Below are 25,091 nucleotides of genomic sequence, written 5' to 3'. Positions count from 1 at the left end.
ACTCCTTTCCGAGTCGTTAAAACCTGTAGAATCGCAATACTCCTCTTCCGAGTCGTTAAAACCTGTAGAATCGCAATACTCCTCTTCGAGTCGTAAAAACTGTAGGAGTAGGAATACCGGACCTTCAGGATAACATTGACATTTGTAGCCACTAAGCTACAATGATTTTGATTATTATTTGCTCACAGTCACTTTTACAATAGCAACAAACTGTATTTTAGAACTCTAACAACTTAGATCACTCAAAAATTAAGAAATAAGGCTTTGAAGTCACTCACGAAGTCTAATATTGCTCTAGAACAAACTCAAAAACGGTCACGCAAAAATTTTGCATGGCACACACGTTTACAATAATTGCTTCAAACCTCGTTCAAGAGTAATCACTAACCTAATAGGACTCTAATAACGCGAGGAATTATAAGCAAGGGTTGCATACAACTCAACATGGACTGTAAATTATGTGAATTTCTTAACCCACAATCATTTTTCTCTCAGGTCTTCTACAAAAACTTTAAAAGCCCATCCAGTTCCTTTTATAGTTTCACAGCAGTCGATTGTCAGAATAAAGACTGCAGATCGAGTAGAGCTAATTATGCAAAATAGTCTTTACCCAGCCCTCGCACCCCCCCCCCCCCCCCCAAAAAAAATGTCCAGACATGATTACACACGGATATCCAATGACTCTTGAAAAGTTTTCAAAATATCAATTATCATAATTTAATTGCACTTAACAGACCCAAATATCGGGTTATTACTATCAATAAAACAAATCAAATTAATTTTGTCTAAGTTCTTGTAGTTTTGCCGATTTCTTTCATGAGGTAAAACTGGCTGGCTAAATCTCGCATTCTGCGTTCGGTCATTTTGTCACAACTGATGTTGAAGTTAGCAGCCAAGTTCTTGTCAAACAGGTGATTTGAGATTGATGATGTCTGTGATTGCAGACAAGTTTCTGTTAGCTGCGACAGCGCACTGTTTGAACTCTGTTCGTAATTTGACTCCAATTCTATAAGCAACAGTTTCTTTACCCTAAGCACTTCTCGAAACTCTCTAAAATTAAAGTTTACGTTCCCTTTTTATCTTCTATCTAGAAAAACTGGACACTTTTTCGGAAAAAACTGCAACTAGATTTTTTAAGTTACCTCAAAATTTAAATTTAATAAGGGAAGGAGACTTGCTTTCAAACGAATGCAAAAATTGCAGCCTTCATACAGCAAAGAAATTACATCTACTCAGCAGTTTCAGTGAATCACATTCTTAGAGACTAGTAAGAATCTTAGAGACCTAATCAGCAGTTTAATGGGCGTCACCAGTTTATTCAGTTTTTCAAGACCAAAAGTCACAAAATTCATTGACCTGGCGAAAAATTGGTAGAACAAAAATTTGCATTAAAAAGACCAATGAGCAATTCGAGAGCAATTAATCATGTGCATCAATTTATTCTTCAATTAAGTTGAATTTTCCACAACATAGCCGGCAGATTGCCGGAATAGCTGCGAAAGAATAGACCTGCGTGCCATATAATAGAGACAGAAACAGATACAGATCTAAATTGAAAAAAAAATCGGCGCCGCTCAAAAAAAACTAGGCTAAAAAACATTCAGCGATAAATTAGTAAAGCTTGTTAAAATTCAGAAGCCTCTTATTAGGGACCTTTACTGCACATAGGAGTTCCTTTGACCTTAAGCAAATTCAAATTAAACTTAAGTTTTTAAAGTGCAAAAGTCATTTTATTGAGTGAGGTAAGTCACGTATGATCAAAATCTAATCACGCAAATAACCAAAAAAACTTTCGCTAAAGCGAGTGAGAAATGACGTCACGCGCGCAAATGCTGTTAGTGAGAGGAAGAAGTCATTCAGAAAATTTGACTTTTTCAGCTTTGCTGTGTGAACAAATGTAAAACGAAAAAAGAGCGTCAGACGACGAAACAAAAAAACATAGCAGGACAAGTCCTGACGTACAATTCAAAGAATTTTCATTGACTAAACAGAAAATCTAGACCTAGAATGGGCTGTCAGTGAATTCAGAAAACCATTTTAAAAAAATCAGAACAAAAAAATAAGAAAAAAAACAGAAAATCAATATCAAAATGCCGAATGTGAGCAAAAAAAACCCTAGCGAGAAATGAAATTTTAATTCAAACAAAAAACTAGGCCTAGAATGAGCTGTGAATGGATTGGGAAAACCATTTAGAAAAAAATCCGATCCAAAAAATCGAAAAAACGGTAAAAAATCAGAGTGAAATTGCCGCATGTGAACAAAAAACCACTACCAAGAAACCGAATTTTTGTTCAAACACCGTTTTCTCACTCTACTTTAAAATTAGAGCGAAAAAAATTCACGCCGCAAAACCACTCGCTTTTTCGCTCCACTTCCTGTTTCGGCGTGACCAAAATCACTACTCCAATTTGACTTCAAAAATCATGAAAATGTGTGAACAGATCTTAAAAAAAAAAAAAAGACAGCGCCCCAATACAATTCAAATTCTTTGAATTGTAAAAAACCAAGAGCACCGCAATATAGCTACGCTCAGCTTACAGCTTCGCAGCTATAATAAAACAGTCCGTAGAAAATCGATGACGGAAAACTTACATTTTCGAACATAAGAAACGAGAAAGAGACTTACGTTCAAACACTTGTTCCAAATAGTCCATCCTCATTTCCAGCTGGAATATCAGCCTGTCCACCATTTCCACAATATTCCTGGGAGGCTTTGAGGAGTCAAATTTCCTCTTCACACTTCCCTTCGTGGTCTCATTGCGCGGTATCTCCGCTTTTGGTTGGGAAATTTTAGTCGGTATTGTGATTTTCATGTCAGTGTTCACGTTTGGTTCTTGAGTTGCAGAAATCGGTTTTAAGTTCTCGTCTGTAACAATGGAAGCTCGACTGTTATTTGCGGTTTTTAAGTTGGTCGGTTGTAGGGACTCACCGGCTAGGGTCGTCTCAACTTGGGTTGAGGTGAGAGGGTTCTGCTCCAGGGCTTCGTACTTGTGCATTGAATAGAGCAGCTAAAACAAATTTTGTCGCAAAAATGGAGAACATCCCAAGAAATTTGTATCAACAAGTTTCAGCTTTTTGCCAATCGAGCATCTTCTATTCAGTGACTTCATTAAATTAGTTTGACACAAGTCTAAAATTGCTATTACCATTTAACCCTCGGTTTATGATAATTTACTTTTTAAAAAATCATACCGAGCCGTTTATCATTCCCGTGCAGTTTTTAAGATCATGGGGGGGGGGGGGCGTAAGGCGACCAAAATTCTAACAAACCTCAATATTTGATTTGTACGATGACAATGAAAGGGATTGATTCAAATCTATTTCATTATGCCGATGTTCCTGCTTTGTCGGAACCTGATGACTCGTACCGTGAACATCATCATTCACATCTTCATTATCAATTCCACTGTAAGATGACTTGTATTTTTCAATTCGCATTTTCTGAGGTGAAATCCAAGTACTTATTGGCCTTCTAGCTTCATCAGGGTCTTTGCAAGGGTCGCACAACACTGGCTTGCTGTCTAGTGAATCTTCTTCGTCTATTTCAAGAGACGAGCTGAAGAATAAAATTGATTAGATCTTTAAGCAATTTAAGTTCCGCATTAATTTAAAAACAACCCAAGTGGATCTATTAATTTCAACCCCTACTCCCCCCTCACACTCCTTAATGGGCACGTAGCTTTGATATCCCTCCATACAAACATGACATTTTAACGAACGGCATCGTGCTCTCTTACGAATCCTCATTTACAATTAAGAAAGGCGAAGAGTACGCGGAACCAAAAATATCTAATCGAACAATCGATGAAAAATTTTAATTTATAGCAATTTAAAGCAAAATACACACTTGAGATCCACATCGTCCAGATCATGGCTTGGTCCAACTCCAGAATCCACCGACTGGTCACGGTTCATTTCACTCGAACGTGGGGGATCTCGGTCTTGGAAATTACTTCCAACATTTTCTACTTCCATGTCACTGACGTTCTGTTTAACTTCATTCTCAAGTTGTTCGTTCTCGTCACGACTGTTACTGGAATTCGCATTGTCGCGACTTTCGTTCGGTGATTCTTCAAAGTCAACAGGTGAAGTCGTTCTAGAAGCTGGTTCTCCTAACTCTACCAGCAATTTGATAACACCAGGATCCAAATCACAGTGCTCTAACTTACTTTCATCGCTGTTAAACGTTTGCAAAACATGCTGGAACCTTAAAACCAACTGTGGATACTCAGGATGGCCAGGATTTTTCATAATCGAGTTCAGAACTTCCAGAGTCCTGATCATATCTTGCAAATGGTGAAAATCTCGAGCGAATTGATCAGTAACCGCTATCCAGGGATCCGTTTCTTTCTTGAAAATGTCCTCAACAGCGGTACTTGCATCTTCAGAGCTTCCTATGTGAGTATTGGGCAATTCAAGACCTTTTGAGTCATCGATCAACTTTCTCGACTTCCTGACCCGTTTTTTAGCCTCGCAATACGGACATTCATAAGTATCAGGTAAGGTAGCTTCGGTAACTCCCAAACATTCGCCATGAAGCCAGGAGTCGCAAAAGTTACACTGGACCATGGTTCCAAAGATATCCGAATCGTCACAAACGCAGCGAATAACTTCCCCAGACCACCCCTCGGACTCCCCGGAGGCGTCCGACATATCCGAATCGTCGATATGTGCCCGCTTGCGACTTTTACTAGGTGACGAATTCGCAGATTCATTATTCGATTCGCTATCTGCGGATGAACGACTAAAAGTCAGAATCTTTTTAAGTCCATCTTTGAGGGGCGAATCGCGAACCGAAACTTTATTGAAACTCATTGATGTATCTAAATCATCATCGCTTGTTAAAGGCGACGGTTGAGTCGGCAGTGAAATGCTTTCATTCAGAATTTCATTGTAATTTTGTTTAACAGGAGTTTTAAGTTTAAAGTCCGTGAGACCGCTTGGTGGCAACAATTTAGCTGTTACATTAGAAGGTCGATTTTCCTGATTGGGCTTTCTTTGGTCTTGCGAAGCAAACTTGCTTGACTGTGATCCTTTTTTCCGACCTCCTAATGAACTATTTTTAATTTTTGGAACAGTTGATTTTTTGAACGTCACAGCTTTTCGAGTCTCAACAGCTGCAGCCGACTTTTTCTTTTTACTCGAATGAAAGTGTTTAACGTGCAAATTCAAGAAGGCTTCTTTTCTGAAAGACTGACTGCAGCCGGAATGAGGACACATTAGAGGTTTCAACCTATTCCGCCCCGTTGGCTTGGTGGAATTCGCGGGCGGAATAGGCGGATCGGCCGTGATGGATTCATTACTTTCGTCCGCCGAACTTGGCGGATCGAGAAAAACAGGTACAAAATTATCATCCAATACTTCTGGTTCTGACTTTTTGACCTCTATAGTTTGAGTGTGAGAAATTGGTTGAACATTTTCATCAATTTTTACCGACGGTTCATTCTGGTGGACATCGGCATCAGTTTTCATCAACTTCGCTAATTTCGGCCTTTTCAAAGTTTCAACTAAAGCTTTCTTACGTTTTAACTTGCCCTCTCTTGAAGCATAACTTGATGACTTTTTGAATGCCATGTTTGGTAAAGACTCTGGCAAGAAGGAAACCTCAAAGTCTGACTTTTGAGGCGTCCCGCTTAGCTTCGATTCCTGGTTCATCACATCGGCAGAAATTTCTGAAGGTTGTTCAACACTAAACTCTATCAAATCAGTTTCCTCTCTAACTTGATGCAACCTCACTTTCTGGTGATTTTTCAACGCATCTTCTGTCGTAAATTTCTGTGAGCAAACTGGACATGTGAATGACTTCGTACTATCCGAAACTGAGGGGCGGGCTTGGGACTTCGATTCCTTGTTCAGTCTCGGTTTTGTTGGATTTTTTGTTGGACTGGCGAATTTCACAGGGCTAGTTGGGTTACTTTTAATTTCCGAAATTATTTCATCAGTGGCTGATTCAGGGGTCAAGCCGTGTATTGACAAATGTTTATCATACGATTTCTTAGAAGCAAAACTTCCACCGCATAAGTTGCAAGTCAGTTTTCCAGCAAAACTGTTTGCAGTGAATGGAACTTTTGACTTGGATTGGGAAGTTTGTTTTGGTTGCGGGTTGAGTTTGGATCTCGCCGACTTGAATCGCATTAAACTTAACGACTGTGAGTCATCGTCTGCATTATTATCTGCTGCCATCGTGTCATCAGTGCTGCTATCGCTACTTGGTAGTTGGTTGCCATCACTTTGGTGACCGTCTGAAGCATTAAAAGAAAATTTAGCTCTTACCTCCGCTTTTCAATTTTAAACCCCTTTTATACTCAATAATTCTGCCGGAGTCATAATCGCAATTATAGAGCTTTGGAAACTGCAATGGTTACTATCTTGATGACATGATTAACAGACCAGATATTTGTCAAAAAAGAATTTAGCCTGAGCAAGGATCAAAAACTAATGAAATAAAAAATATAGCTTACCTTTTATGGTACTACTGTGAGCAATTGAATTTGAATGGTTGCCTTGACCTTCGACTACAAACACATCACTCTCTCCTTCGTCTTCTTTATCATCTGTAGACATCTCAGTTGATACTACCACTTTGTTTTTGCGTTGTCCATTCGTAGATACTTCCATTTCGTCATCAGCTGATGAAGTCGCGTCACTCACACTGCTTTCTAAAGATAAATCGAGGGTTTTTGCTTAACATATAACCTTTAAAAACCACTCTTTTATATCTTGAGATTACGCCTTCCCAGTATTAAGCATAGTACATTTCAGATACTACTGCATCTCGATAATTCCTTCGGGCTTTACCAGTTTATAATGTTTCATTCGTCGACGAGAAGTTGAAAGGGTCAGCAGAAAGAAAACAGTCAGAGCAAAGATAAAAAGAAGACCCACACCGGAAAAGAACCAGACCAGTCTCAAACCAGACCGGAAAAGAATGTCTGCTTATTAAATGCTGAGATATTATATTTTGATCAAGAATCTGTATAAAGTATTGCTGTTTCTATTAGCTGCTATCTAATAACCTTCAATTAGATTGAAACACATTCAGTTGACCTTATCTTCTTGTATTAAAATAAAGAAAAGTCAATTTGAGAGTGAGAAGTCACGTGTGACCAAAAACTTAATCAACTCATTAGAGACACTTGTTCCACTAAGAGTGAAAAATCACGTCACGCACGCAATTCAGTAAAAATTGCAAGAATGAATAAACAAAACGCAGATTTGAAGTGATCGTGACGCCATATGGTCGGAAAAAACATCTTGACGAAATAAGAGAACACAGCAGGGAAAAGACCAGAAATATAATTCAAAGAATTTTCACTGACTAACATAGCCGGCAAATTGCCGGAAAAAGGCCGCCGTAATAAAAAAAGAGATAGAAATTGACAGCATTTTTCTAAGTGTCAAACATTTTTATTTGGTATTTGGTGCAAAAATTCTGCATATTCCGTTAGACTCTAAAACTACAATTATTTCAGCTTCTAAACTGAACGCTATTATGCATAATACTAATGCCAGCTAGCAATTACTTTAATGAACTTTGATAACCTAATGCACTATGACCGGGCTTTATATGCTCATCCTGTTTCTTTTGATCTTTTGATTTTGCTTTTTTGACTGTGACCGTATTCACTAAATTGCAAATATCATTGCGTGAAGGAATTTAAAATGTACTCAGTTGAAACAGTGAGTGAGGCAAGTCAGAAGTCAAGCGTGAAAATCGTGACTTATGTAAAAGGAAAAACGTCATTAAAAGGTAATGCGAATTCAAAAAGGAGAGCGCCTAAATAATAGCCGTCGAGAGGCTGACGGCGGTTATCAAGCAACATGGGCGGTAGTATGCCGGAATAACTGCGAAAGAATAGACTTGCGTGCCCTATAATAGAGATAGAAACAGATCCAAATTGAAAAAAATTGACGCCGCTCAAAAAGCTAGGAAAACATACACCGCTAAAATAAACATACCCTGCAGATTGCCGGAAAATAGCCGCCGTTGATTCCAAAAAGCATGATTGGGATTGAAAAAATAGATATTGAAAAAAAAATTTTGTACAAAAACATTTTTTAAGTCCGATTCATTTTCATGGTATTTCGTAGTTGAACATAACGTACTTCTGTTTCTTAGAGAGAGGCTACAGGGTCTACTATCAATAACAATAAGCATTAGAGCTGGTAACTAAGACTTATAGGAACGACGTTCAAATAGTGGGCATCTAAAATTGGGCTTTATGGGTTTATTCCGTTTCTACTTCTGGACTTCAATTTTTTATACTGACTCTGTTCATTTTGAATTGCTTTTGCTGAGCAACTGCTGAGCAATCACTTTTCGCAGAATGAGAGAAGAGAGAAACTAGCCTAGAGAAGTCAAAAAGATATCACGCAAAATGTTGAAAAAGCGGCAAAATGAGGTAAAGCGAAACACTTTTTTATTCGACGAAGTAAAAAAAAAAATAGGAGCGCTATAATAGCCGGCTAAGATGAGGGCGGCTATTAATAAAGCTTGTTAAAATTCATTCTGCAGAAGTCTTGAATTAGGGGCCTTTACTGCACATATGAGTTCCTTTGACCTTAAACTTAAGTTCGATTTAAACTTAAGTTTTAAAGTGCAAAAGTCATTTTATTGAGTGAGGTAAGTCACTTATGATCAAAATAGAATCACGCAAAAAGCACTTGCTAGAGAGAGTGAGAAATGACGTCACCCGCGCAAATGCCGTTAGTAAGAACAAGAAGTCATTCAAAAATTTTGACTTTTTCAGCCTTGCAGTGTGAACAAATGTAAAACGAAAAAGAGCATCAGACGAAACAAAAAAACATAGCAGGACAAGTCCTGACGTACAATTCAAAGAATTTTCATTGACGAAACAGAAAAACTAGACCTAGAATGGACTATGAGTGAATTGAGAAAACCATTTTTAAAAAAATCAGATCAAAAAATAAGACAAAAAAACAAAAAATCAATATCAAAATGCCGCATGTGAAAAAAAACCACTAGCGAGAAATGAAAATTTAATTCAAACAAAAACTAGGCCTAGAATGAGCTGTGAATGGATTGGGAAAACCATTTAGAAAAAAATCCGATCCAAAAAATCGAAAAAACAGTAAAAATCAGAGTGAAATTGCCGCATGTGAACAAAAAACCACTACCGAGAAACCGAATTTTTGTTCAAACACCATTTTCGCACTCTACTTTAAAATTAGAGCGAAAAAAATTCACGCCGCAAAACCACTCGCTTTTTCGCTCCATTTCCTGTTTCGGCGTGACCAAAATCACTACTCCAATTTGACTTCAAAAATCATGAAAATGTGTGAACAGATCTTAAAAAAAAAGACAGCGCCCCAATACAATTCAAATTCGTTGACCTGTAAACAATAATAGCACCGCAATAGAGCTCCACGCAGCTTACAGCTTCGCAGCTACAAAAACATTAAACCTAGAAATGATTAGAATGGGCTCGGAAAACACACTTAAAGAAATGGAAAAAGTAGAAATTAAAGTCTAATTGCCGCATGTGAACAAAAAAACGACCAGCGAGAAAGCGATTTTTGGTTTAAACACCATTTTCTAACTCAACTTTAAAATTGTAGCAAAAGTTTTACGCCGTAAAATCACGGGCTTTATAGGTCCAATTCATGTGTGGGCTATAACTTTGCAGCTATTAAAAAGATAAGTTAATTTCTGGTAAAAGCAGATCGTTCTCCAAAAGTGAGTCATTAAGTGGAACTCCTGATGAAAACGAAAATAATAACATTAACACCGAAATAGTTGCTATAAAAAACATACCCGGCAGATTGCCGGAAAATAGCCGCCGTTGATTACAATAAGCATGATTGGGATTGAACGAATAGAATATATTTAAAAAAAAAAGATTTTTGTACAAAAATATTTTTTGAGTCCGATTTATTTTGATGGCATTTCGTAGTTGAACACACTTCTGTTTCTTAGAGAGAGGCTACAGGGGCTACTATAACACCAATAAGCATTAGAGGTGGTAACTAAGACTTATAGGAACGACGTTCAAATAGCGGGCATCTAAAATTGGGCTTTATGGGTTTATCCCGTTTCTATTTCTGACTTCAATTTTTCATACCGACTCTTTTAATTTTGAATTGCTTTGCTGAGCAACTGATGTTCAAAATCACTTTTAGCAGAACGAGAGAAGAGAGAAACTAGCCTAGAGAAGTCAAAAAGAGTTCACGCAAAATGTCGAAAAAGCGGCGGCAAAATGGTAAAGCGAAAAAAAGTTTGACGAAGTAAAAAAACATAGCAGGACAAGTCCTGAAATACAATTCAAAGAATTGAATGAAAAACTTAGAAGCACTCTACCTGACAAACAGATCACGCGAACAATGCCAGCGAAAACAGAAACAAAATCATCTCCAAAAAACTGAGAAATTAAAACAATCAAAAAAACGGAACAAAAATATACTCATTGCTAAAACTCGAGAAGCTTTAAACCCTAAGGCAAAATTTGATCTCTTTAATTATACCAATTTCAAAAATATGTTCAAAATCAATTTTTGTTTCTGAAATCGTTCCAGCATTATATCTGCAATAACTGAATTTTCATGGGCCCTTGAAGATCGATTAACTCGAAAATGACCGAAAAATTAAAAAAAAAGAAATCAATTGCAAATTTTAATGAAATTTTACGGAAAACTGTGATATTAAAATCTTCAGAATCGTTTCTGTGTAAATAGAGGCTATTAGACGCCATCCCGTAACCCAATTCCAAGCCTTCAAAAATTCATGGGCTCAAAGACCGATAGGCAATAATTTTTAGAAAAAATTTCAAAGTTCAAAAATAAAAATTCTTTCAAATAAAATGTAGAAAACCATTCACTTGCCCCCTGGCAACTATTTAATAACATACTATCAAACATTGGATGAGGTTAGCTGGCTACTGAAGTGAGAAAAACTGACTAAAAGACAAATGTTTTGTAATAACTTAAAAAATTGCAAATTTTATCAAGAAATTTCTAACATTCGAAAGGTTAAATTGTTGAAAACCAATCCATTGAAAACTATCAACCATGCAGTAATCTTCATCAGACCGTGGAATAGGTTTTTTGGTACTTGCGAATGGACAAATACGAAAAACTGACAAAAACTTTAGAAAACCTTGAAAAAAATTGCAAATTTTATCAAAATTGTGCTAAAATTTGAGAAATTAAAATGTTGAAAACCAATCCGTTGTTACTAAAAACTATGCAGTGCCCTATTATCAAACCTCAAAGGAGATTCCTTGGCGCCTGAAGCTGGAAAAACTCAAAAAATGACAAAAATTTTCAAAAAACTTGAAAAAAATTGCAAAAATTAGCATCATTTTGCGTGTTTGTGTTTGTAGTACCAAAACATATAGCCCATAAAATAGTCATAAAAAGTAAATTTGTCTCGGAAAAGGCCTTCGTCAACTTTTAAAAACTTCAACCTAAGACTAATCAAACAAAAAACTAAAAAAAATCACAAAAAAACATCAAAAATTGCAGCATTTTGAGCCCAAAAACTCCTAAAAACGACCTTTTAACCTTCAATTAAGGCCATCCCAGCAGCTGTACCACTCCAAGCACTTGAGTGACTACCAAAGCCCTCTTTGGGCCTCTAATGAAACTTAATGCCCGCTGGGCTTTACCTGTTTATCCCGTTTTGAAAGATCAAATTCATTGAAAAATGTGTGAACACATCTTAAAAAAAAAACACAGCGCCCCAATACAATTCAAATTCTTTGAATTGTAAAAAAATACGAGCGCAATAACAGCCGGCTGAGAAGATGAGGGCGGCTATTAAACATAACCGACTACTATCGGAACGATTGTACTCGAATGCCAGGTGAGGGGTTGGCTTTGGTTTTAGCTCGTTGAATCACAATGAGGCAAGCCGGGTCAGGGTCACTACGCATAAATTTTCAGAAGCAAACTTGAATTGCAATGCTAGTTTTCCTGTTGAAGTAAAAAATCTGGTTTTCACCAGAGCAAAAAAGTAGCAATTTTGTCAAAAACTTATTTTCTTGTACTTACCTTTTTAGGTAATTCATTGACATGCCTTATTTTGTGTTATAGCTATTAAAGGTCTGCGAGAAACGATTTCTGATGTAAAACTAGTCATAGTTCAACAAGTATCCCCCAACAAGCAATATCATCGTTTCATCAAGATCTTTTTTGTGATCTCAGAGTTTTTTTTCTAGAAAAAAATCAAAGTTATCTAGTCAGCTTCTACACCTGGCTACATTATTTCTCTGGGATGCATATGACTGAATTTAACATTTGGTCAGGTGAAGAAAGCCAGACTCGTATATAAATGTTCCGCTATTGGTAAAGATCAATTATGGAACGATAAACACAACTTACTGAAATTAAAAGAATAACTCTCAGAAAGCAAGAACTTCATATTCTGCTTCAGAACATTTCTTTTTACTCACTTAGAGTAGTAGTTGCCAATTGAAAAGCAGCTGCAAATAATCTCACTGTTTTGGTAATTCCAATTTTAAAAAGTTTGACAGCATCATGTGCGGCTACTAAGGGCAGCGTGCATCTAAATTGCCCAAACAGAATGGTAAGCAACTTTTCGAGGCTAAAGGATATATAACAGTCCAATTGGGCCACAGGTTCAACAGAGATCGCTAGGAAATATTAAATAAGAATGAAAACAAGTGTCTCTCAAAAAGGCAATAGCGGATAAATGGCTCTTAAATTATGAGCAAATTTTCACCTTTTTCAAGCTGCTAGAAGAAAAATCAGTTAACACAAATATGGTCAAAGTCGGTAATGAAAAAAAGCTTAAAGCCATATATATGCAAATAAGTCTTAGTTTGTAAAACCATTAATACCCTTAAAGTCAAAGGAAGAACCATTTGATTCAACGCGCTTGTCATTTGATTCAACGCGCTAAAACTAGTCATAGTTCAACAAGTATCCCCCAACAAGCAATATCATCGTTTCATCAAGATCTTTTTTGTGATCTCAGAGTTTTTTTTCTAGAAAAAAATCAAAGTTATCTAGTCAGCTTCTACACCTGGCTACATTATTTCTCTGGGATGCATATGACTGAATTTAACATTTGGTCAGGTGAAGAAAGCCAGACTCGTATATAAATGTTCCGCTATTGGTAAAGATCAATTATGGAACGATAAACACAACTTACTGAAATTAAAAGAATAACTCTCAGAAAGCAAGAACTTCATATTCTGCTTCAGAACATTTCTTTTTACTCACTTAGAGTAGTAGTTGCCAATTGAAAAGCAGCTGCAAACGAGGACCGAAAAGACTTCTTTTTGCCCTTGGACATTTTCTGAGACGTAGGTTTGAACTTGTGCATCTTTGAGGGAGAGGGTATCTTGAATTCTGTCGAGGAGGATGGTATCTTGACTGGACTGTTTGGCAAAGATGATGTACCTGTACTGGATTTTCGTTGATCTAAAACATACATTACCTACTCACTTACTGAGTTTTAAAAAGACAGAAAAATTGTTTCTTTTTCAATTCCGTGAAAAAAAAATTTGCGCAGCCACAAGAGGTGCGACTGCCTCGGATCCCCCCAAGCTTAGTTAGTGGGTGCATATTATTTGCACCCCCACACGCACGTGCTATAGTTTTATATAATGATTTACTATGAGACGTGCTCTAAGTGGGGCGTGCATAACGTAATGGGGCATAACACAAACAACCGACTGTCCTTACAATTAATATAAAAATTTTAGAGGAATCTATGATGCAAGTTACCTTCCTGAGCTCTGTGAACTCTTTTCTTCACAGCTATTTCGCCAACCGATCTCTCTTCCTTCAATTTACCAGCCAGTACATCAGCCGAACAGGACTTGGACACACTCTCGTCAGCAACCAAAGTTGAATCCTTGTGGTAGTGTTTAGTGTGATGAATTAACAAGGTTAACTTTCTGAACTTCTTGCCACAATTCGCTTCCTCGCATACGTATTTTCCGTCTTCTGAGTCCTGGTTAAAGTTGACGTTCAATGAGGACGCAAGACCAGTTGATGACTGACATCCAACGGAACCTGGAAAAGTGGACAGAAATCCAGCTGCAGAGATTCATCAATATGAAGAATAAATTAAACATTTGTATCACAATACAAAATAACAACCGTAAGCCAAATTGATACTCGGAAAGAAGAAGGATAGGAGCCCTAAATCTGTCCTATTTTCTCATGAACTCTTGTAAAACTTCAAAAAAATGACGCAACCAAAAAACACTTTCAATCAGATACAACACTTTTCAAATAAAATCCGATGAAATAAACCGAACAAATCTAAAAACTGATTAGACACCATAAACCGTAGCACCAAAAAGTAGCTAAATTTGAAATAAACAAAAACGAATCAGTAGGGTTGTCGTTGACCTGATAACTAAAAGTGCAGAAAACCAGCAAAAAAATTGAAAAAACAAATAATCTCACTGTTTTGGTAATTCCAATTTTAAAAAGTTTGACAGCATCATGTGCGGCTACTAAGGGCAGCGTGCATCTAAATGGCCCAAACAGAATGGTAAGCAACTTTTCGAGGCTAAAGGATATATAACAGTCCAATTGGGCCACAGGTTCAACAGAGATCGCTAGGAAATATTAAATAAGAATGAAAACAAGTGTCTCTCAAAAAGGCAATAGCGGATAAATGGCTCTTAAATTATGAGCAATTTTTCACCTTTTTCAAGCTGCTAGAAGAAAAATCAGTTAACACAAATATGGTCAAAGTCGGTAATGAAAAAAAGCTTAAAGCCATATATATGCAAATAAGTCTTAGTTTGTAAAACCATTAATACCCTTAAAGTCAAAGGAACAACCATTTGATTCAACGCGCTTGTCTAATGGTCAGGTATGATTTCAATCACTTGTAGCCATTTTCTCAAAATATTTGGTTCAAGATCATGGTTTAATGTGTTAACAGATTTTTTATGAAAGAAAGCAACCAACGTAACTAAATCGTAAGTCTCGTTTCTATTCGTCGTTAGCCTTATTGCCTTTCACTTCCATTTTAAGTTCGTTACATGATTCTCAATCCATTTCGACTTTCTATAAATGCTAATTTTTTGTCATCGGACAAAATGACTTAAGCTTTCTCGCAACAAATTTAAGCAGAAATTTAAGCAGAAATCATTTAAGCAGAAATTTTCCAAATGTTTCCAATTTGTCTTCTGAAATATCAGTCAAGAGAAATACGCTCGCAAATTATTTTTGACTCATAGCTGTCAGATTGCAAGAAAATAGCCACAATAGCTTTGTAGATCTGCAGTCTCAATAAAAAACAGTAAAAAAACAGACCAAAAAATTACTCTTTTCATTAAACGATGAGATGTTATATTTTGATTGAGAATCTGTATAAGTTATTGCTGCCTATACTAGCTGCTCTCAAATAACCTTCATTTAGAGTAACCCACATTCAATTGACCTTATTTCTTTGAACTACAAAGTGAGGAAGTCATTTTTGAGAGTAAGGTAAGTCGTGTGACCAAAAAATTAATCACTCGAATGAACAAAAAATTTCTCTCCACTAAGAGTGAAAAATGACGTCACGCACGAATTTCAGTTGAAATTGCATGAACGAATGAACAATAAGCAGATTTGAAGTGATTGTGACGTCATCTGGCCGTAACAAAAATCTTGATGAAATAAAAAATCAAGAGAAGGCCAATAATAGCCTCAGCAATCGCTTTGCGGTTAATAAAATAATAAACTTCGATTGTCCTAGCAATAACAAAATAGGCTATATTATTTTACAGACAATTTTTGCAAGAAAATAGCTCATTTTTGGCTCAATGATTATGAAATTCTCAAAAGTTGCGTGAAAACTACTTCTTATTCACGATAAAACTCTGCCCACGAAAAATATTGCTTATGATGATCGTTGGTTGTGACGGCACCAAATAGTGACGCTTCAAATTATTTCAAGAAAACTAGACGTCTCGCTTGCAATATCTGCTTTGCCGTTGCTTAACTTTTTTTCGAGCAACTTGCTCAAAAGAAACTTAAGAGAGGAAGCTATCTTCTTCTTACAACTCTCTCAATCCCAGGATGATACAAAAAAATCACTTACCACAATTTCATATTTCACTCAGAAGAGGCACTCGAAACACAATGTATTTGTCTTTTTGACCCAGCCGAAACTTCATATTGATGCTGCTCTTTCTATCGGATCTAGGAAAAAACCACCACGGAAAAAACCCAATTAACTTTAGACGTTATTCCGTTGAAATTGCATGAACAAACGTACAAAACGCAGATTTGAAGTGATTGTGACGTCATATGGTCGCAACAAAAACCTTGACGACGAAATGAAAAACATAGCAGGACAAGTCCTGACGTACAATTCAAAAAATTTTCCGGAAAAAGTATAATTAGAGACTAGAAAAGCGTAAGGCTCTCAGAGAACTGCTCAGCAACTTAAAACCCTTCGGTCGTTGCATGCACGAATAAACAAAAAGCAGATTTGAAGTGATTGTGACGTCATATGGTCGTAACAAAAATTTTGAGGACGAAATAAAAGAACATAGCAGGTTAAGTCCTGACGTACAATTCAAAGACATTGCAATGAAAAAACAAGAAACTAGACCTATAACGGCCTATGAGTGAATTGGGAAAACTATTTAAAAAAATCAGACCAAAAAAATAATAAAAAGCTGAAAATCAATGTAAAAATGCCGCATAAGAAAAAAACCCCTAGCAAGAAAGGAAATTTGGCCCAAACAAAAAACTAGGCCTAGAATGAAAAAAAAAATCACACCTCAGAACCACTCTCTGTTTTGCTCCACTTCCTGTTTCGGTCTGACCAAAATCGCTACTCAAATTTGACTTCAAAAATCATGAAAATGTGTGAACAGATCTTAAAAAATAAAAAAAAACAGGACAAGTCCTGGCCTACAATTCAAAGAATTTTTATTTACTAAACAAAAACTAGACCTTGAACGGACAATGAGTGAAAAAATTTTAAAAAAAGCTGAAAATCAAATTCAAAATGCCGCATGTGAACAAAAACCACTAGCGAGAAAGAGAAATCTGGTTCAAACAAAAAACTCGGCCTAAAAAGCACTATGAGTGGATTGGGAAAACCATTTGGAAAAAATCCGATCCAAAAAAAGAGTAAAAATCAAAGTGAAATTGTCGCATGTGAACAAAAAAAATAGCGAGAAAGCCAAGTTTTGTTCAAACACCGTTTTCTCACTCTACTTTAAAATTAGAGTGAGAAAATTTCACGCCGCAAAACCACTCGCTTTTTCGCTCCATTTCCTGTTTCGGCGTGACCAAAATCACTACTCCATTTTGACTTCAAAAATCATGAAAATGTGTGAACAGATCTGAAAAAAGACAGCGCCCCAATACAATTCAAATTCTTTGAATTGTAAAAAAACCAAGAGAAGACCAATTACAACCGGATTTCTTATCAATTGCCATAAGATATCGTGATGCTGCTTACTTGCACTGAGGTCCAATGACGTCACTTGCTCTGTGATTGCAGAAGCAGGTAACTGTTGATTTTTCTGTTTCAGTATCTGGACCAACTCCCCATATGTCTTCACTCTTTTCCCAGTCTTCTTCTTGTACTCCACAATTTGTTCCTCTTCCCACTTCCATTGTTCGTACTAAACGAGCATAAAACATACCCAACATCTTAGTTTCAACAAAACACGATTTCATCAGTCGTATCTTAAGCCCGCTGATAAAAAGCTTTCTACGTCAACAAACTTCTAGGTTTTTCGTCGACTAACAGACTAATTACATAATAAAGACAAATTCAATTTGCGAATTTTTGATGAATACCTACCTCTTTAAGTGCGATATCGGTCACGGGGCTAAGTTTGCTGGCTGCTACAGTTCCCTTTGACCCGTCGTAGAACTTCACATGGTACGAGCCTGGAAAATATCAATAATCTCTCATGTCAGTTACAGTCATCAACAACAAATTGTTTATCATCCATCTTAAGATTGGCCTATAAACGCAATCCTTTCACGCTATTTGATGCCAATTCTTTTGCACTAGTAATTGATTTTAACGGTAGTTTAACTTATTCGTATTCGCAAAACCGAAAAAAATATTAATGATGATTTTGATACTTTTAACTAAGCATAACGGTAGAATTTTTTTCATTCATGACAAGACATTTCCGTATGAGAAAGAAAGGGAACCATCGGACTGTTGCCTCCCCCTTGAACAAAATTGCTAACAGTGTGAACAAACTAATTCATGTTTCTCCATTAATAATGGTTCCCATAGCCGAAGAAGAGGTTGGTTGAGCCAAAAAAGATTCAGCAAAAACTCACCACTGGGGGGTGACTGAAATTAACTACAAGATCAGGCTGGTCATGATGATTATACTGCAGCAATGAAAACCGAATGGTGTGGGTTGCAATTTCAAGATGTGTCGAAATCACAATTTGATCTGCTCATGATTTGAACTGATCATAACTTTGCGATTAACTGAGATTCCATAAAGAGATGTCTAACTAAAGAGTTATTTTAGATATTTTTGATTTAAAACATCATATAAAGATGTTTCGAAATTTGTACAGACCTTTGTCAGTTGGTGCCTGGATGAAACAGACATACTTGTAGCCATCTTTCCACTGTCCCAATAACATCTCCCCACTTTTGTATTCAGAAACATCGATATTTGAATTGACAGCGGACGATGGAAGATCCTAAAGAGCAACTAAATCAGAACACTCTTAATTTTGGCATTTTTAAAACTAGTTTTGGCCATTTGAGCTTTAAATAGCATAACATATAATTTAGAATAGATTATAGTTGAATTTTCAAACGCTGTATAAATAGTATATTACATTAGTACATACAGCTCTTAATGGAGATTTGATTCGGCCGAAATCTGTCGACTGAGGTCCCTTGAGAACACTAAATAAGAGAACAAACCGAGATGATATTTTTTAGTCCCAACAAAAGCGATCGAAAAAATTATTACCCTGTGGGGTAATTATCCCTAACCTCATGCTATTATTTCTTATTCACAGTGTGATAAATATTTTCAATATAGAAAAATCAACTTCATCAAAAAACTAAAAATTTGAGCACTCTCGCTACCAATCGTTTTTGTGTGTCCTTTTTCTAAACTTTTAGCAAAATATTTTGATTCTCTGGATTCAAAAAAATTTTCTATTTCAGTCTCAGACACTGTACTGTCAAACACAAACCTCCAAGTTTGAGATATTGAACTGTATAGAGCAAGATCTGGGATTGAAGAGATTCCACATTTTAAAACTTGCAAGTATGTTTTCAAACATGGATAAGTGACTCAAAGTCACTTCGAAATTGCAATCTACTTTGAAAACTGCTACGCGGTTTTCGACGAAAGCCAGATTTTTTCAGTGACTTCAGGTCACGTAACCTATACAAATGTTCTCCTTGTATGGCTACAAAAATTTTGGACCCGCAAGAATAATGAGTAAAGGACCAACTAACTACAGTGAACATAAACACATACGTAGTACATAAGATAATGGCAAGCATTTTGATAATGGCATAAGATAATGGCAAACTCAGTCATAACTTACCGATATAAAACCAAACAAAATATATTGAACGTACTTGAAACTTGTGTTCCATCCTTTTGACTGGCTGCAGAAAAAAACAATCAATTTAAAAAAGCACAATTAATTTTGAGATTCGGATTGAGATTGTTTCATCTTGATCCTCTCACAACATCCTATACCCTTATTGTTAAAATGATTCACAGAAATGCCAAATAATATGTACACAATAAATTGATGGCTTTCTACACAGTAAAAAGGGTAGGATAACTATCCACTAACTAATTGTTCCGACCCCGCTTGAGGGGGAAGGAACTATATACTCAAACGGTTTTTTTTTGTTCAGTCAATTTCCGCCGATCGATATATTCATCGTAGAGAGTTGAGACTGGTATCATTAGAAAGCTTGTCCAGCGTAGAATATGGAATTAAAAAGATTTTTTTTTTAATTTCGTTTTTTACAGGGAGTTATCGAGGTTTAAATTTTGAGAAAATAGTGTGAATTCCGGCGAGATTTTATTCACTTTTTCCGGAATTTTTGAATAAAAATTCGCCAATTTTGCTAAAATTTGTTGATTTTTTTAAAAGTGTTGTTGATTTTTATTTGTGAAAACAAAAAAAAATCACGACAAAATATGTAGGCTATTTTTATTTTTTTTTTGTCAAAAATTCTGGCTAAATATTTCAAAATTAAGACTTTCTTCAAAAACAGCACGAAATAAGTTTCTTTCGTCTATTTTGATTAAATTTACAGGAAGTACAGACCTAAACACCACTAACACAATTTTTGTAGACTCAAAAGGTGGCTTTTGTTACTTCAAATTCCGTTGAGAGTGCTCTGTAATTAAAACTTGGCCGTTTTTTGCTAAATTTATTCGTTGATTATCAAACACGCAGCATCTATTTTTGATTTTTTTAACTAACAAAAAGTCAATATCTATATCACTCGAATAATCAAGTGTTCTTAAAGAACAAACAGCATTAGCAGGGCTAGTTTTGGACCAAATCTTGAGCTGGTATAATCCAAAAATAATTCGGATTGTAAACAGTCGGTCTTTTTTAAAAAAAACTCGATGAAAAATTCGATCTCTTCTACAAAAATTAAATAATGGATCATTTCAATAAAAGCTCACTAATGATAGTTCCAATTGGGTTCCAAATTAGCTCCACATTATTGTATCTAGTTGATTACTTGAAAGCTTATGGTCGTTTTGACTTTTAAAGTATTTGATTTTCAATTAAATAATGACTTATTGAACCTTAGCCGCTACTTTTCTGTTTCTTTGGTCAACTTGTAGCTTATTGTCCGCAATGAAAGAAAGCTTCTTCTTTCTATTAAAAAACTCAATCCTTATTGCGGTTTTACGCCTTGAGTTATGGCTACTGGCTTTGATACAACTAGATTTCAAATTTTCTTAATTTTTAGGTAATTGCCCATTTTTCACGTTCTCTAGTTTTGTCAAATTATCACGTTATTGACAGTTCATATATCACATTATTGGCTTTCAAAATAAGACACAATTGATATTATTAAAATGCTTAAAGATATAGATTATGATTTTAACGGCTTCGACACTACTTTCTCGAAAAATTTAATTGATTTTTTTAAATTGTCTTTTACTGCGGTTTTTACTTTATCTTTTTAGTCGTATGAAATTTTACTGTACAATGACACCTTTTCATTGCCTTTTCATGGAGGAATAGATGAGACGATATTCTGATTTTAGTAGATAGTCGATAGCCTTCATGACTCTGAAAACAATTGTTTTCCAAAAAAAAAACACTTTTTAACTTCGCAATTTTGTTCCTTTTATTGTCTGGTTGTTATCTAGTCTCGTTAATTACAGGCCAAATATGACATTATTGTTGTCAAAGGAAGGTTTCAAAAGGAGTTTAGTGTCGCACAATCTAATGTTTTTAAAGAATTCGTTGACTTTACTGGCTTCGACACGAAAAAAAAGTAAAGTAATCTTTGATTTTTGACATGTTTGACGTTCGTTTTGTAGACATAAGACATATTCTGGATAATTGCAATTCTTATGGGTTTCCTTTGGAAGAACATACGAACCTAATTAATTTTTTTATTCTGTAATTAATGGCGTTCATGTCTTTGGAAATATTTTTTTCGAAAAAAAATTAAATTGTTACTTATTTTTGCATTTTGTTTTCCATTTTTGTCTAATTGTTAACTAGTTTAATTAATGAGAGGTCACATATTACACTATCGGTGGTTGGAGAAAGTGCAATTGAACACATTTTGATGGCCATGGTATGGCTTCACGGTTTCGAAAGCGTTTTCTGCCAAGTTTTATTTGATCTTTGTTTGTTGTCTATTGGTTCTTTTTGTAACCGCGTAAAAAATTGAATACCGGCAGCTCTTAATTCCTTCTATGGAAACATTGGTAATCGTACACCTATAGGATATTTTATTTGATTTCTAATGGTTTTCATTATTTCGAAATTAATTGTTTTAAAAAAAAATAAGCGAATTTTTCAATTACTGTTTTTGTTCTTTATTGTCTAATTTTTACCAAGCCTTTTTTATTGAGTACTCCCTTATCTTTTCTGGTGAATTACAAGTTATTTTGTTTAATATCAGTTTTATCTGACGGTATTTTGACTTTGTTATTAAGTTTTGTTTTTTAAAACGGGCATGAAGTTTTTGATGTAATTAATTTTTGTTGTTGCTGTTGTTTGATTTTGCTGTTCGTCTAGACTCGCTTTCTTAATATTTGCACATCTCATCAATCTAATGCGCCATTTTTACTCCACCACAGTTATTTGCTTTGGAGACTTTCTTTTCGTTCATACACCAATTTTTTTTTAAAATACTTGAATTTTTGGGTTTTTCTATGTTCCTCATTTGGTAGACAATCAAGCCAAAATTGTGGATGAGCGGGGTCGGAACCTTATGTGCGATCGCACATTACCTAGTCGCCTTGTCTCCTAGAGATTCTTTTGAAGAATTATAATTTCAGGCCAACGTCTGACCTCTCAAAAAGACGAGTCATATGAAATGATGTTCTCCAATGAAGGGGAGCAACTACGAGTATAAATTTGCTTAATGTCTTGATCGAAAACTGATTGTCATGATACTTCGATTCAAAAACGTTGAAGTAAGCCACAGAAAATTAATTTAGGACTTTGGAACTGCTTCCATTTACACCCGTGAAGAAAACTTAGAACGATCAAAAACTAACCGTTGATTGTCTTTTACTCAGAGTTTTCTGACCCAAGCCGCCAATGCTTGCAACGTCTATAACTTCCGACTGGTTGCTCACAGGAATGTCTGATCCTTGACCAGGTGGCATCCGCACATTGGAGTCCACACGTAGCCATTCGTCAAATCGTGCTTTCCATCCTTTGTAATGTACAAATATTTGGCATTTATTGCAGTCAATTTTGAGCACCTTTGCTGGAAACCTTAAACACAGGACATGACTGTTTTCTATACAGAATCAACGCCAAGGAAGCAACGCTAAAATCATCTCCAGAATTTCTACTCGAGATTTGATCTGGGTGGTGCTGGTGGTAGTGAATGGCAGTGAAAACATAAAAAATCTTGAAGAGCCGGGCAAAATAAACTCTTAACTAAACTTTTCTAAATCGGAACTATCAAAAAGATGCGGACACAAGTTTTTCGTTAGAAGGAAGCGGCGGTGGGTAAGTTGGGGGAGCTGTAGTTAGGCCGGCAGGTAAATGTGCTGAACAGATGCCAATATTCTAAGCAGCGGTCAATCTATTTGAAAAATGAAGACAAAGTTCATAAAATTATAGCCGGTCCAATATCTGAAACGACTCGAGGAGTCGACCAGCAATCTTAGATTGCAGGAGGTGTTATTAGGTAGTGGGGAAGGGTCTGTAGTTTTGATAGGGAGGGCGGACTGTTATGGGAAGAAAAATTTAAAATGACTTTTCGATCTTCACTACATGCCTGCAGCTGATAATTACTATATATTAGTAACCAGCTATTGTCGAAGTCTAATGTTTGAAAAAAGAAGTAAACGTTCTCAAACAGAAGTCAATGTCCGAAAAGATAGAAACTTCAAGTCATGAACAAACTTGCTTCATCTTAAAGAAACCTGTACAATACCATTACTCCCCGTCGAGTCTTAAAACCTATAGAAAACCAATATTCCTCTTCGAACCTTTATCTAGCAGGAATAATACAATTGCAACAGACTTCGGTTAAGACTAAGTAATTACGAACAACAGAAGTGTAAGCAGCTATTGGTTCTAACATATTGCTGTTTGTTCTCCATTTACTCCATTTTCAGATTTTATGTGATGTGGTACGCTATCAAAAGCTATATTGAAGTTGAGATATAGAACGTAGAATTAGCTAGAATTGGCATAAAAGACAATTGCGTTTCCACAGAACGGTGCTTACCACGTTATAGCCCCGTAAGATGTCGATTCTCAAATCGATACGGCCAAAGAAGCAGCCCCACAAAAAGTCGTGAGATGTGTTTCAGAATCGACATCTTGCTAGGCTATAACGTGGAACAAATATGAAAACAGGTGCTATTCAAGAAACGAATTTGAAGAGGTGCTATTAAAAAAACCGCGAGGCACTATAGAAACTTCAGGGGTGGTGTAACGGGGGTTCTACTTTTGAGATACGTTCATTTAGCCCAGCTTTTCTAGAGCAATGGTAACCAAAATTTCACAATTTAGGTAACTTATGGCTCCAAATTAAATACTTGACTATAACAGAGCTTCAGATTTCAATTCGTACAGGGCCAATTTTTTTCCATCCTGGTAAATCATACAGGAGCAAACATTGAATAGAATAGTAGTAGCAGAAAAGTTCGCTACCATGAAGGGAATTATGACAATACTCATAAACTTAACTGACTTATGTTGGACGAACTGCCTCAAAATAGAAGCGGGAGGTCAATTAAAACTGCTCCAGCAGGGAATTGCTTTTATTAGAGCTAATTTTTCAACAAAAGTTCTATTTGAAAAATTAAATCAATTTCGGCGCGCTTCCCATTGTAGCTACACACTATTTCGTACAAACACATCTTTCAAAAGAGGTCAAATGAAAAACACGCCAATTTTCAAAACAAATCCAAATCAGCGTCTGAAAACAGCAGTTAGTGGCATAAGACAGACCGCGTTCACGCCAACAACATATTTAAATTCACATAAACTAAATTTTTAAACGATCTGCAGTTGTTTTTTGGGGATAACAAACTCACTAATGCCATTTAAATCATTGAACGAAGTGATAGCTTTTAAAGATAGCTTTTTAATCGAGCTGCTCAGCCAGTGCTTTCAAATCTGATGCTCAACTGACTTTTATTTGGAATCCTTCTTCACGTGAATATCCTTCGACTTGGAACAACCATTAGACACAGAAGACATCACTGTTACAATTCCAAGCAATCGCAACTTACCATTTTTTCATAGGAGCGTAGAACACGTCAACGTAGGAGTCCAGTTGAATCCTCTGCAACAGCTCCGCATCGGAACCAACTGGTACGATTGACATTCCAAAAGTCTTCTGATCTTATTCCTCTTTGCCGTCAAATGGTCAAATGTTTTTTAATGCAACATCCTTCTAAAATATTCTCATCCCAGCATGTCAGATACACCGACAGATTTTTTA

The 25,091-nt window shown here is 36.0% G+C and overlaps 1 protein-coding gene across 3 annotated transcripts; it reads right to left on the bottom strand.

Moving 5' to 3' along the window:
* Positions 1-684: 684 nt before the first annotated feature.
* On the bottom strand, positions 685-25,040 carry LOC142355906 (uncharacterized). Of its 3 annotated transcripts, XM_075407925.1 has the most exons (14): positions 24,880-25,040; positions 22,678-22,900; positions 19,536-19,565; positions 18,508-18,634; positions 17,760-17,848; positions 17,412-17,577; positions 13,712-14,002; positions 13,205-13,405; positions 6,463-6,660; positions 3,849-6,243; positions 3,272-3,557; positions 2,931-3,009; positions 2,628-2,867; positions 685-1,006 (listed from the first exon to the last, which is right to left on the bottom strand). In XM_075407925.1, exons 1-14 carry the CDS (start codon positions 24,972-24,974, stop codon positions 786-788), a joined length of 4,641 nt encoding a protein of 1,546 aa, XP_075264040.1. In that variant the 5' UTR covers positions 24,975-25,040; the 3' UTR covers positions 685-785. The 3 variants fall into 3 exon arrangements, with proteins under 3 accessions (XP_075264040.1, XP_075264038.1, XP_075264039.1); XM_075407923.1 differs by having other exon boundaries at positions 2,628-3,009; XM_075407924.1 differs by lacking the exon at positions 19,536-19,565 and having other exon boundaries at positions 2,628-3,009.
* Positions 25,041-25,091: the final 51 nt, after the last annotated feature.

This window comes from Convolutriloba macropyga, unplaced genomic scaffold, assembly GCF_964194025.1.
Source record: "Convolutriloba macropyga unplaced genomic scaffold, txConMacr16.3 SCAFFOLD_1071, whole genome shotgun sequence".
Lineage (NCBI taxonomy): Eukaryota > Metazoa > Xenacoelomorpha > Acoela > Convolutidae > Convolutriloba > Convolutriloba macropyga.
The sequence above is the reverse complement of the archived record's forward strand: the minus strand, read 5'-3'. Positions and strand labels throughout refer to the sequence as shown.